The sequence below is a fragment of the Nerophis ophidion genome, linkage group LG02 (genome assembly GCF_033978795.1).
Source record: "Nerophis ophidion isolate RoL-2023_Sa linkage group LG02, RoL_Noph_v1.0, whole genome shotgun sequence".
Lineage (NCBI taxonomy): Eukaryota > Metazoa > Chordata > Actinopteri > Syngnathiformes > Syngnathidae > Nerophis > Nerophis ophidion.
In genome coordinates, this window is record NC_084612.1 from 46,106,869 (window position 1) to 46,121,554 (window position 14,686).

The 14,686-nt window shown below is 43.8% G+C and overlaps 1 protein-coding gene across 1 annotated transcript; it reads right to left on the bottom strand.

Moving 5' to 3' along the window:
* Positions 1-639: 639 nt before the first annotated feature.
* LOC133541492 (uncharacterized) lies at positions 640-6,259 on the bottom strand. The gene is made up of 2 exons (XM_061884939.1): positions 945-6,259; positions 640-835 (listed from the first exon to the last, which is right to left on the bottom strand). Exon 1 carries the CDS (start codon positions 6,257-6,259, stop codon positions 3,107-3,109), a length of 3,153 nt encoding a protein of 1,050 aa, XP_061740923.1. The 3' UTR covers positions 640-835; positions 945-3,106.
* Positions 6,260-14,686: the final 8,427 nt, after the last annotated feature.

Below are 14,686 nucleotides of genomic sequence, written 5' to 3' on the forward strand. Positions count from 1 at the left end.
TTGATAAAAACAGACTATCTTTGAATCTCAGTAAAACTAAAATAATGCTATTTAGTAACAGTAGAAAAGAGCATCGGACACAAATACAAATAGACGGAGTAGATACTGAAAGGGTAAAAGAAACCAGATTTTTGGGAGTATTAATAGATGATAAAATGAACTGGAAATCTCATATACAAAACATACAACATAAGGTGGAAAAAAAAAATCAATAATGAATAAAGCAAAATGCGTCCTGGGCCAAAAATCACTTTATATTCTCTACTGCTCGCTAGTGTTACCATATCTGAGTTATTGTGCAGAAATATGGGGAAACAACTTCAAATGTGTGCTACATTCGTTAACTGTCTTACAAAAAAGACCAATTAAAATAATACATAATGTTGGATATAGAGAACATACAAACCCTTTACTTATTGAGTCAAAAATATTAAAGCTCGATGATTTGGTAAAATTGCAAACAGCTAAATTGATGTACAAAGCAAATTATAACCTGCTACCAAAGAACGTACAACAATTCTTCTCAACTAAAGAGGAGAAATATAACCTAAGAGGAAAATCTGATTTAAAACATTTGTATGTGTAGCGATGTAGTACTCCTTTGCGTTGTGTTTTTCCCCAAAAGACGACACCCAGTCATTCTTCCGACTCAAACATGGTTTATTCTGGTGAAAACAATCATAGTGAGTCTCCAATCAGCCTTCTTAACATTCATAAATCGTCACGTGGAAGACAACAGACTGACTAACACATTAACACACGACAAAATAATACACAGTACCTGGTGAAAACAATCATAGTGAGTCTCCAATCAGCCTTCTTAACATTCATAAATCTGTACAGAAATAAAACAAAACAAAACTTAACATAAATACTTCTCTTTTAGGCTTACAGCTAGCCTGCTAATGAGTTAGCTGAAAGCTAATTCAGAGAGCGCAACTTACCGTCACGTGGAAGACAACAGACTGACGACACACATGTGTCTCAGCCTGGAAGTCTGCTGTGACATGTGACGTTCAATGACCATAAAAATGTAGGAAATGACAGTACTGAACTTAGAATAATAAAAATTGCAAAATAAAGAGTCACATTACATAATGTCTGAATGTAATAAATTAGATAAAATGACATTAAAATAAAATGACATTAAAACAAAAACAATAGTAAGCAATTGAGATCATAAATTACCTCTGTTACATTCCCCCCTACTGATCTCAACTTGCTCTCTCAAGCTCAACCAAAAGAACAGACACAAAACTAAACAAAAAAACATGTTTTTAGAGTAGACTGTGAGACAATATGAAACCAAAACCACACCAGGTACCAAAAATTAACCCGCTTGGAAAAAAAAATGTCCTCCTATTCAAGTGTACAGTACTACTAAGATCACTGATTCTGAGTATTCCAGTCACAAGACTATTCCTGAAGAATTAGAATGGGAAAGGTTAGCAAAGCCTTTCGACACCCATAGGAAAACATGCCCACCTACATGTTAAGTCACTCACAAATCAAATTAAACAGTACAAATAGACATCACTTGAATACATACTGTATCATTAGACCCACACAGATGTCCCTGTTCTGACAGAAGGAAATAAAACAAAAACCAGATCCCCATCAATATACATGAAATCAAACACATACACCTTTTCTTAAAAAATACATTGCACAGCATAACTACTTAGCGACCAGCTAAAACTTTCTGGTGCATATTTTGAATAAGCCTAACAACTGGCCTAACAGCTCTACCACACCTCGTTCTCACATCGAGTGTCCTATCACGGAGAAGGTTACGTACTGCCCCTGTTTCAACAATAGAACAAGCATGAGAAGGCAACACATTATCTGGAGGTGTAGTGATAGCGGAATGGGGTTCAGTCAAATCACACAGACTGGACTGGTCAGGTTCATCTGCAGGCTCCACTGAGTCATCCATGGCAGCTACATCTGCCACAGCTGTCATTTGATCTCCAGTGGAAACTGGGAGTTGGGACACCCATGTGACAGTCCTGTCCTGTACACTGTCAGGTGGCATAGACGGTCTCTCAATGTCCACATCCAGGGAAGATCCATCCACATCAGTCAGGTCACTGACAAAAGAACCAGGGTCCTCAGGTTTAGTCGGAACAGGTAGAAAATTCACAGGCATGATGAGATTCCTGTGGACCACTTTCTCCTGGTCTGTAGCACAGTTCTTGAGTCTGAAGGTATGAGTGTTCTCCTGTTTCTCCACAACAGTGTAGAGGTGGTTCTCCCAGCGATCAGCAAGTTTCTTTCTGCCTCTCTCTCCCTTGTTAGCCAACAAGACCCTGTCTCCAACATCCACTGGTGCGCCTCTCAGCTTGCGGTTGTAATGTTCGGTTTGCCTCTCTTGCTGTTTAGTGGCTGAGGTCTGAGCGATCCTGATAGCATCCACCAAGTCACGCCTGAGACACTGGACATAATCATCATAGTCCACCACCTGATCATCCAACAGCACTGACTGGAACATCATGTCCACAGGCAACCTGGGGGTTCTGCCAAACATGAGCTGAAAAGGGGCAAAGCCTGTAGTCTCGTGTACAGTGGCATTATAGGAGAAGGTGAGAGATTTCAAGAGCTGGGGCCACCGCTGCTTGGCCTTAGGTGGAAGAGCTCGGATCATATTTCCAAGGGTGCGATTGAACCTTTCAACCACTCCGTTACCCATGGGGTGGTAAGGAGTTGTGTGAGATTTCTCCACACCACCAACTTTGAGCATTTCAGCGATCAGATTGCTCTCAAAGTTTTCCCCCTGATCAGAATGCATACGCTCAGGAAAGCAATATATACAAAAGAAATTGTTCCAGAGCTGCTGAGCGACAGCCTTAGCTGACTGGTTGGGACAAAGATAGGCTTGCGCAAGCTTTGTAAAATGATCAGTCACGACAAGCACATCTAGGGACTTGTTGGAGGAATCTTCAGCTGACCAGAAATCAATGCAAACCAACTCAAGAGGCCTTGAAGACTTGACACTCTCAAGTGGCGCTCTGGCCTCAGGTTCAGGGGACTTGCTGAACACACAACGACGGCAGTGCCGCACATAGTCCTTGACATCTCCTTCCATTCCATGCCAATAGAACCGCTGTCAGGCTAGGTAGAGCGTCCTTCTCTGCCCCTGGTGACCTGCCTCATCATGAACTCCTTTGAGCACTTTTTCCTTAACAGCAGAGGGTACAATGTACTGGTAAGTCCTTTTCTTTGTCACAACATCCTTGGAAGTGCGATATAGCACACCCGACCTGAGTATGAGTCTGTCCCAGTGTCTGAGGAGTCGCAGAGCATCGACAGGTTCATGTGGACGTTCTCGTCTTGATGGTCTTCGCTGCCGTCCCACAAAGTGAAGCACACGACCCAAGCAGGGGTCATCACGCTGCTTAGCAATCAGCTCATTTCTCGGAAGAGAGGGGAAATCGGCCAGCTCTGGTGGTTGAACGGACTGGGTGAGCTGAGGCAAGAGGGAAGCATGAGGAGGTGGACACTCTTGATCCAAAGACTGTTCAAGGACAGCAGTCACTGACTGGGCAGAGATAGTTTGACCACTGGGCACCACCACAGTGTTTTCAGAGGCCACAGTGGGGGGTTGGAGCAGCTGCAGCCAGCGCACTGGGTCACAGGACAGACGGAAAGCGTCCTGTACAGAGTCAGTATGTAAGGCACTTGCTTCCTCCAAGAGTGCACCATAAGGGACCTTTGTGAGGCGATGAAGCACACTAGGCTGCACAAATGGCTCACGACTGAGGGCGTCTGCCACCACATTTTTGGGGCCAGGTATATATTTAATCTCAAAGTTGAATGGGGCCAACTTTGACACCCATCTCTGCTCACAAGCATCAAGCTTCGGCTTAGTGAGGATATGCGTTAAGGGGTTGTTGTCAGTCCAGATGGTAAATGGCTGTCCCCTCAGCCAATGACTGAATTTGTCACAAACAGCCCACTTGAGTGCGAGAAATTCCAGCCTGTGTGCTGGATAGCGGGACTGCGCATAGTTGAGCGACTTACTGGCAAACGCGACAGCTCGTGCAACATCATCACCCTCTGCTAACTGCGACAAAACAGCTCCCAGGCCGTTGGAGGAGGCATCAATCGACAGCAGGAAAGGCTTACTGAAGTCAGGATGAGCAAGGGTGGCATTCTCCAACAAAGCCTGCTTCAGCTTCCTGAAAGCTTCACTGCATTCCAGGGTCCAATCAGCAGAAGAGAGCTTCCTAAAGACAGGTGGGCGCTTCTTGGCCTTGGTATTTCGTGGCCACTTCACCCCAGATGTCAGTGCAAACAGAGGTTTGCTAATGCGCGAGTATCCCTCGAAGAACTGTTGATAAAATCCAACCATACCCAGGAAAGATCTGATCTTGGAAGGAGAAGGTATGTTGGTGCCCTCCTCCATCAAGTCTTTCTCCCCCAGGCCAACAATGGCTGTGACTTTATCAGGGTCAGTGGAAATTCCATTTCTCTGCACGATGTGTCCCAAAAATTTCACAGAGGGTCTCATGAAGTGGCACTTTTTAGGAGCAAGCTTTAGGTTGTGGGCCTGTAACCTCTCAAACACCATTTCCAGCCTCTGTAACGCCAACTGTTCAGTGGGAGCGAATACCAAGATGTCGTCTAGATAGCAAAGAAGGCTCAAGAAATTTTGATCACCGAAGATCGTCATCATCATTCTGATGAACGTGGCCGGACTGTTGCAGAGCCCCTGAGGTAGCCGGTTGTATTCGTAAAGTCCAAAAGGAGAGGTAAATGCGGTGAACTTCCTGTCCTCCTCATGAACTTCCACATTATAGTAACCTGAGGTCAAGTCCATGGTTGAAAAGAAAGCGTTTCCTCCAAGAGCAGCCAAGGCGTCAGCCTGGTGAGGCAGGGGATGTGCGTCTCTGATGATGCGTGCGTTCAGCCAGCGAAAGTCTGTGCAGAGCCGTAGGTCACCGTTCTTTTTCCAGACGAGGACAAGTGGCGAGGCGTATTCACTTGTGGACTTCCTTATGATGTCTCGTTCTTCCATTTCATTCAGTGCTACCTTCAGCTTCTCATAATGAGATGGGGACAAGCGACGATATGGCAGTCTGAAGGGTTTATTGTCACTCAGCCGAATGCGATGGACAAAGTCTTTGGCTTTTCCACAGTCCAAACTGTTGCGGGAGAAGATGGACTCATACTTGGCCAACAGATCAACAAGCTTAGTCCTCCAGAATGGAGACAGATTACTTGAGTCTATGTCAATGTCCCCCAGTCCCAAATCATGGAGTGTCGAGCTGTAAGGTCTGTGTGCAGCATACTCTGAGTCAACTGTCAAGGTTTTCTCACTACCTGTGTCCGTCTGGTCAACAGTCCTGGTAACTGTGCATTTCACATCATTGGTTTTGTCATTGTCGTACAAGTAGTCAGTGTCAAAATCCTCTAGTGCTACACAAGGGGACACGTCTGCAATTATACAGTTGCGTCTCAGGGTTACTGGTTTAGTAGCGGGGTTAATAACTCTCACTGGGACCCACCCATCGCCCCATAATGGCGTTACAACCCGCCCCACTACTATTGTTCGTGGCACTGTGCGCGACTCACTTGGCTCCACAACCACTGCGCTGCCAGCAGAGAGACTGGCATGGCTGGGCAGGCGACCCCAAACCAAATGTTCTGTCATGGGTTCCAAGGTCACAGCATGTTTGAGTTTGACAGCGCCAACCTTGTCAGGGCACTCACCATCTCTCCATGTCTCCACAGCGGCCAGCAGCTGCAGCAAACTTTCCTCCTCCACGGATGTCTTGTCCGAAAGTGACATTTGCTCCCAAAATTTCCCAGAATGTTTCAGCATGCGAATGAGGTGTTTTATGACATTGCTGCCAAGAATGATGTCATCACATTGGCCGTCCACAATAAGTGTGGGTACCAAGATGTGACAGTCAAAGATTGTCATCTGAAGCTCACATACACCAACAGGTCTGATTTTTGAACCGCCACATCCAATAAGGATAACAGATGTGGGAGATATCAAGTCAGAAGATAAAACATTAGCCTGCTCAAGGAGAGGGAGCACACGACTGCTCAAAGAACAGGCCATCGAACCACTATCCAACATGGCACGTAGCTCTACAGCATCCTGGATCAACACGTCAATGTGGAAAAGGTTATCTGTCGCAGAAAGTCTCTGTGTATTTTGAAATATCACCTTAGAGTTATCATCTGTTGATGCGCAGAACTGTGAGTAGATAGACTCAAGATCAGCATTGTCAAACTCTTTTGGGGACATGTCTTTTGGCCCTCCACTAGTCCCCTGGTCATGTGGGCCACCTAGTTTCCCTGCTGGTTGGAACCACTAGGTCGAGCAGCAGGCGTTTCCCTGACAGGAACAGCAGTACAAGTTACAGCTTGATGTCCTGCAGCATGGCAGCGGAAACAGAGACGTTCCCTCCTGCAGTGGGACATCGTGTCATGGTTAACATCCTGACAAATGTTACATGGACCTTGAAATCTTGTATAGCCGCCATTTCTTGATCTTGGTAGCCTCGAACCCTGGGAGGTCTCTCGCTGCAATAAGCGTTCCAGCAGAACAATGACATGTTCAAGTGACTGACCCTCAGCTGATGATGTTCTGCCAGCTGTATTTGTTTGTGTGGCAGGAGTGTTCTCAACAGACTGAGCATGACTCTGCAGAACTCTCGCATGCTGGGTAGACTGTAAACTGTCAGCTGGACATGTGGACTGACGCTGTTGGAGACGCCTTTTACGGTGGAGCTCATCCAGCCTCACCTGAACATCAGCAGCCGTCCACTCCTCTAGCGGCTTACAGCTGAACACTAGAGACAGTTCAGTGTCAGGGCAGTGCGTGATAAACATTACTGTTACTTCACGAGAAGGGTTTTCAAGAGTCTTGGCCTGTCTCTTTAGTCCTTCTATTGCATTGTCAATGGCTTTATTAAGCCGAATCCAGTAATCGACAGCATTCTCAGTGGGGTTAGGCTTGGTATCATAAAAGTCGGCTAGAGGCATAAAGGAGGTCACAGAGTCACCAAAGTGCTGTTTAAGGATGTCAAACACAGGTTGCGGGCCAGACTTCAAGTCCAAGGAGGGTTTGCTGCGCAACCCAACAGTCACAACATCACGTGCCCTTCCCCTTAGCTTACTCAGAACCTCATCTACCTGTTCAGATAACTCAATGCCCCACCTACTAAGATAAAGCCTAATGGCTTCCTCCCACTCAGAGATGGTATGTCTGTCAGTTTGGTCTCCCCTGAAAGTATGTGGTTCATAACTATCATGAGAAACAGTCAGGTTAACCTTAGAAAGATCAGCTATACTTGACCGAGCTAGGCTAACATTAGCAGCTGGGATGGACTGTAGACACGAAACAATATTTTCACCTATACTGGTCCCTATCTGCCTCACCAAGTCACTGAGAAGAGAAACTGGGACATGTTTAACATCCTGACCAGGAGGTACAGACTGCTCACCCACCCCAACATCTGCTTTGGCACCTGCATCATCATACAAAGTATGAGCAACATTAGCACAGCGAGGAGTAGTAGTAAAGTTTTCATCCGTCCGAAGCCCACCCACAGCTGGTGACTCACTAAACCACCTTGTTGCACCCCGACCAATACCTGACATATTAAACCCATTCATAGTGAAAAAGAAAAGAAAAATAAATCCCAATTATTATAAAACACCTTTTTTTTTTCCCACTTTTTCTTTCTTTTAACACTTCAAAAAAAAATTTCCTTATCACAATTTTTTTTTTTTTTTTTCCTTTTGAGACTTAATTTCAAATAAAGAGAAAAAAATGATCTTCCCCAACACTTATTTTCTTTCTTGAGACTACCTTAAATATAATACAGTTCACAATAGGTAGGCTAATATACGGTATATGAGGCTCCAAGCCACAAGTAGCGACTCACTGCACCGTCAGAAAGCTGATGAAACCACACGTGGAGCCGATGGATGGAGAGTTGTTTGTCCCACGTTGAGCCCGCAGCAACACCAAGAAGAAGAAAGGGTCACGGCACCATTGTAGCGATGTAGTACTCCTTTGCGTTGTGTTTTTCCCCAAAAGAAGACACCCAGTCATTCTTCCGACTCAAACATGGTTTATTCTGGTGAAAACAATCATAGTGAGTCTCCAATCAGCCTTCTTAACATTCATAAATCTTCACGTGGAAGACAACAGACTGACTAACACATTAACACACGACAAAATAATACACAGTACCTGGTGAAAACAATCATAGTGAGTCTCCAATCAGCCTTCTTAACATTCATAAATCTGTACAGAAATAAAACAAAACAAAACTTAACATAAATACTTCTCTTTTAGGCTTACAGCTAGCCTGCTAATGAGTTAGCTGAAAGCTAATTCAGAGAGCGCAACTTACCGTCACGTGGAAGACAACAGACTGACGACACACATGTGTCTCAGCCTGGAAGTCTGCTGTGACATGTGACGTTCAATGACCATAAAAATGTAGGAAATGACAGTACTGAACTTAGAATAATAAAAATTGCAAAATAAAGAGTCACATTACATAATGTCTGAATGTAATAAATTAGATAAAATGACATTAAAATAAAATGACATTAAAACAAAAACAGTAGTAAGACAGTAAGCAATTGAGATCATGAATTACCTCTGTTACATATGCACGTACAACACTTCAAACGTTTAGCATATTAGTATGTGGAATTAAATTATGGAATGGATTAAGTAAAGAAATTAAACATTTTACTGATATGATCCATTTTAAGAGGATGTTCAAATAAATAGTGCTTACAAAGTACAAAGAAGAAAAATTATGAGAAACACTTTCAACCTTATTGAAAATAAAATATTCTTTATCTCAGTGTGTTGGTCATGACTGAATTAATTAACTACATGTTACAAAACTGTTGTATTACTCATTCACGGATGTCATTTTGTTATTTTGCTGTAAGGAAAGTCAGTAGATGAAAGTATATATATGTGAACGCTCTGACATGGGAAAGGGGTAGGATTAAATAAACTTTGCTTCTTCCTACTCCTTTTCGGACATGATGTGATGTAAGGTGATATGAAACGGTTTGATGTATTGTGTTGTAAATGTGCTCTTGTTGAAATAAACTATGAAAAGAAAGAAAGAAAGAACCATGGACTCGGACTTAAAGGTCCCGGTCCCTTCACACTCGGCTGCGAACCGATCCAGTGAGAGCTGAAGATCCTGGCCAGATGAAGACCACATCATCTGCAAAATGCAGAAACCTAATCCTGCAGCCACCAAACCGGATGCCCTCAACCCCCTTTTTTGCGCCTAGAAATCCTGTCCATAAAAGTTATGAACAGATTCGGTGACAAAGGACAGCCTTGGCAGAGTCCAACCCTCACTGGAAACGTGTCCGACTTACAATCACACAGTCCGATCCCCCATACTCTCTGCGCACTCCCCACAGGACTTCCCTAGGTACACGGTCGAATGCCTTCTCCAAGTCCACAAAGCACATGTAGACTGGTTGGGAAAACTCCCATTCACCCTTAAGGACCCTGCCAAGAGTATGGAGCTGGTCCACAGTTACACGACTAGGACAAAAACCACACTGTTCCTCCTGAAAATGAGGTTCGACTCTCCGGCGTAGCATCCTTTCCAGTACACCTGAATAAACCTTACCGGGAAGGCTGAGGAGTGTGATCTCACGATAGTTCGAACGCACCCTCCTGTTCCCCTTCTTAAAGAGAGGAAACACCACCCCGGTCTGACAGTCCGGAGGTACCGCCCCCAATGTCCACGCAATGTTGCAGAGTCTTGTCAACCATGACAGCCCCACAGCATCCAGAGCCTTACAAAACTGATGAGCTTTTTAGTTACCTCAGCGACCTCAGCCCCAGAAATAGGAGAGCACACCACAGATTCCCCAGTCACTGCTTCCTCATACGGATACGTGTTGGTGGTATTGAGGAGGTCTTTGAAGTATTCCCTCCACCGATCCACAACATCCGCAGTCGAGGTCATCAGAACACCATCCGCACCATACACGGTGTTGACAGTGTACTCCTTCCCCTTCCTGAGGCGGCGGATGGTGGTGCAGAATTGCTTCGATGCCATCCGGAAGTCGTTTTCCATGGCTTCCCCGAACTCTCACCATGTCCGAGTTTTTGCCTTCTCGACCGCTGAAGCTGCACACCGCTTTGCCTGTCGGTACCTGTCCGCTGCCTCCGGAGTCCTATGAGCCAAAAGAACCCAATACAACTCCTTCTTCAGCTTGATGGCATCCCTCACCGCCGGAGTCCACCAACATGTCCTAGGATTACCGCCACGACAGGCACCAACTACCTTGCGGCCACAGTTCCAATAAGCCGCCTCGACAATAGAGGTGCGGAACATGGTCCACTCGGACTCAATGTCCAGCACTTCCCTCGTAACATGTTCAAAGTTCTTCCGGAGACGGGAATTGAAACTCTCTCTAACAGGAGACTCTCCCAGACGTTCCTAGCAGACCCTCACAATGCGTTTGGGCCTGCCAGGTCTGTCCAGCATCCCCCCCCACCATCGCAGCCAACTCACCACCAGGTGGTGATCGTTAGAAAGCTCCGCCCCTCTCTTTACCCGAGTGTCCAAAACCTGAGGCCGCAAATCCGATGACACAACTAAAAAATTGATCATAGAATCTGCGGCCTAGGGTGTCCTAGTGCCAAGCACACAAATGGACACCTTTATGTTTGAACATGGTGTTTGTTATGGACAATCTGTGACGAGCACAAAAGTCCAATAACAAAACACCACTCGGGTTCAGATCCGGGCAGCCCTTCTTCCCAATCACGCCTTTACAGATTTCACTGTCATTGCTAACATGAGCGTTGAACTCCTCCAGTAGAACAAGGGAATCACCCGGGAGAGCACTTTCCAGCACTCCCTCAAGTGTACAAACTGTTGTTTGTGCTTACACAAACAACAGTCAGGACCCGTCCCCCCACCCGAATGCGGAGGGAGGCTACCCTCTCGTCCACTGGGTTGAACTCCAACGTGCATGCTCTGAGCCGGGGTGCGACAAGCATTGCTACCCCAGCTCGTCGCCTCTCACTGCGTGCAACACCAGTGTGGAAGAGAGTCCAGCCCCTCTCGAGAGAACTGGTTCCAGAGCCCTTGGTATGCGTCCGAACTTCTCTACCTCGCGCACTAGCTCAGGCTCCTTACCCCCAACAAGGTGACATTCCACGTCCTAAGAGCTAGCTTATGTCGCCGTGGTGCAAGATGCAGTCAATGATCTTAGATTGTGTATCAAAATAAGATGCAATCAAATATCTTATATTGTGTATCAAAATAAGATAGCCAATAATATTATATTGTGTATCAAAATTAGATGCAAACTATAATCCTATATTGTGTATCAAAATAAGATGCAAACTATAATCTTATATTGTGTATCAAATTAAGATGCAGTCAATATCAAAGCACACTTGCTGGAGCTGATGGCGCTAACTGCTTAAACACCAAGGAAACAAACACTTGATGATGAACACCAATTTTATGAACTGTACGTGCACAATATATGAGAGCATATAGAACCTTTAACAAATATTGTTTGACATACAAACATTGAGAATATGTACTATTATTATTATGATCAATATCACTATTACAAAGTGATGCCATGTGTATTCTTTATGTATCCTAAATATTTTTCCTACGGTTTACACCCTAAGGCATTTAAAACTTTACAGCTAATTTCTGGATTTTCCTTGGTTGATGGCCGTCATGCAAACAGTTTAAAAAAAGAACAAGCAAAGACACTGAAAAGGTGTGTTATTGTTTTTGGTATGGCACCATCATCTAGACAAATTTGCTGCAGTGTTGTTAAACTAGAAGTACAAGTGCTGTTCTGTCTTCCAGCCGTCCATAGCGATACTACTTGTATGAATTATTCATTCATGACTCCAAGCAAGGTTGGTAAGTTGTACAATACAACTAAAACAATTCTTACTTACTAAACCATCCCATGTGTGATGTCTGTAGGAGTATTTTCATGCATATTTGTACCTGCTATCAGAATGTAATCAAGCTAGTGTTGTTAGCATTAGCTTATATGCTAACAGGTTTACAAGTGTATGTGTTAGCATTATTGACTTACATTCTTTTCATATTGTTTCACTTTCCCAAGTTCCTCAGTTAATTCACCAAAACGTCACGTGAAGTTATTCAGTCTGTTTAGCTGATTGGAGAGCTAGCCTGCACAGCTAATGATTCCATGACCATGACTTCTTTTTTGTTTGATCACCCGTTTTACTGCCCTGTTAAACACACTGTTTGGAAACAATGACAGTATGTAAATAAACATTGTGTGTAAAACAGTCATTTCACAAAGCATATATATCTGCTACTTATAGTTAGGTGCGCCTAGTAGTCCTAAAAACTTGGGCCTGGATCAGCCTGCTGACATCAGAAGACTGGAGGCAATTGCATTTGGCATAGTATTTGTTTTTTAAGCAACTTCATCACCAATCACCGTGTTTTCATGCAGAAGTCCAAATTCTCTCTAGGAGAAAACAGGTGAGACAGAACCTGCAGAAAATTATTCATATTACCAAAGCTGTATATATATATATATTAGGGGTGGGCAAGTTAATGCATTAATTATGAGTTAACTCATCAATTTATTAACGCCGACAATTATTTTATCGCACATTTGCATATGTTGTTTACATGCTTTTATTTTGTTAAGATCTTTTCTTGACAAGATGGCAGCGCCCGGACGGGCTTAGGCGTCGTGGAGCTCTTGGTAAAGATGGAATATTTAGCAAAAATACCGGACAATTCTGCAAATTTCATGGCTGGCTTACAGCGTGGTCACTCCGGGATCACTTACGACCGCCAGACAATTCTGAATGTGGATAAATCGGGCCGTTTTGGACTGAATGACGCGTGCTTGCTAGACCGGCTAGCTAGCATGGGAATACTTTGCCGGCTACATCCAGCGGCCTGTGAAGCTGCGGAGTATATGTGTTGTCTGTCTATTTATGAATAATGCAGACGAGGAGTGTTGGCTGAGTTCTTAACGTTTACTTTCAGAGCGTGCATATCACAACATACAAGATGCCGTCACTTTTGTTGCATGCTTTTGTTGCATGCTGGGTGGGGTAGTTCTTTTTTTCCCTGGCTCATAACATCACAGCATAGTACCATGTATATGATGCGTTCAGTTTATCAAAGCACCAAGCAAACAATCGGAAAATTCCCGTCATATCAATTCCTAGATATGGTCGTAATTATTTTAAGTGCACTACGCATAATAAACACAACATTATTAATATTGCTACTACGGATAATTTGTTAAAAAAATCCCTAAAACAGCCCACTACCTATAATATAGTTTTATTAAACATAAAATCCCTGATTAAAAAAAATGTTTCTGCTGTTACCTCAGAAATTGCCTCTTCGGATCTTATGATTGTGGCTCAGAGATTTGTATGTAGGTTATATTTATTTTACTTAACAAAGAGGATAATTTAAATACCCTGGCAGTGGCAATAAGCCTAAATGTTTGAATTTACATTTTTTGAGTTGATTTTCATGAAATATGCTGTTTAACTGCTACTGTTTAACAAGTACTGATTTAAATTGTGTTTGCACGACAAATGTTTTGGCGCTTTTGTTCATGTGGGGGAATATTCCAATAAAGGTGCACAACACACTACTTTTGAATTCATTATTGGGGTTTGCGTATACAATGCAGTTAATCGCGATTAATCGGAGAAATAGTGCGATTAACTTCGATTAAAATTTTTAATCGTTGCCCAGCCCTAATATATATATATATACAGACACACATATGCACATCCATCCATTTTCTACCGCTTATTCCCTATGGGGTCCTTTGGGGGCGCTGGTGCCTATCTCAGCTACAATCGGGCGGAAGGCAAAGTACACCCTGGACAAGTCGCTAACTCATCGCAGGGCTAACACAGATGGACAGACAACATTCACACTCACATTCACACACTAGGGCCAATGTTAGTGTTGCCAATCAACCTATCCCCAGGTGCATGATTTTGGAGCTGGGAGGATGGCGGAGTACCCGGGTAGAACATGCAAACTCCACACAGAGATTGAACCCAAGACTGCTCAGGCCCTTCGTATTGTGAGGCAGATGCACTAACCCCTATCCCGCCGTGCTGCCATATATATATATATATACAGTGGGGCAAAAAAGTATTTAGTCAGCCACCGATTGTGCAAGTTCTCCAACTTAAAATGATGACAGAGGTCTGTAATTTTTATCATATGTACACTTCAACTGTGAGAGACAGAATGTGAAAAAAAAATCCAGGAATTCACATTGTAGGAATTTTAAAAAATGTATTTGTAAATTAAGGTGGAAAATAAGTATTTGGTCAACCATTTAAAGCTCTCACTGATGGAAGGAGGTTTGGGCTCAAAATCTCACGATACACGGCCTCATTCATTCTTTCGTTAACACGGATCAATCGTCCTGTCACGTTAGCAGAAAAACAGCCCCAAAGCATGATGTTTCCAACCCCATGCTTCACAGTAGGTCTGGTGTTCTTGGGATGCAACTCAGTATTCTTCTTCCTCCAAACACGACGAGGTGAGTTTATACCAAAAAGTTCTATTTGGGTTTCATCTGACCACATGACATTCTCCCAATCCTCTGCTGTATCATCCATGTATCCATTTTGGTATAAACTCAACTCGTGTGC

Excerpts from the sequence above, each read along its gene's own strand:
- LOC133541492 (XM_061884939.1), bottom strand. The coding sequence starts at position 6,259 with ATGTCCCCAAAAGAGTTTGACAATGCTGATCTTGAGTCTATCTACTCA.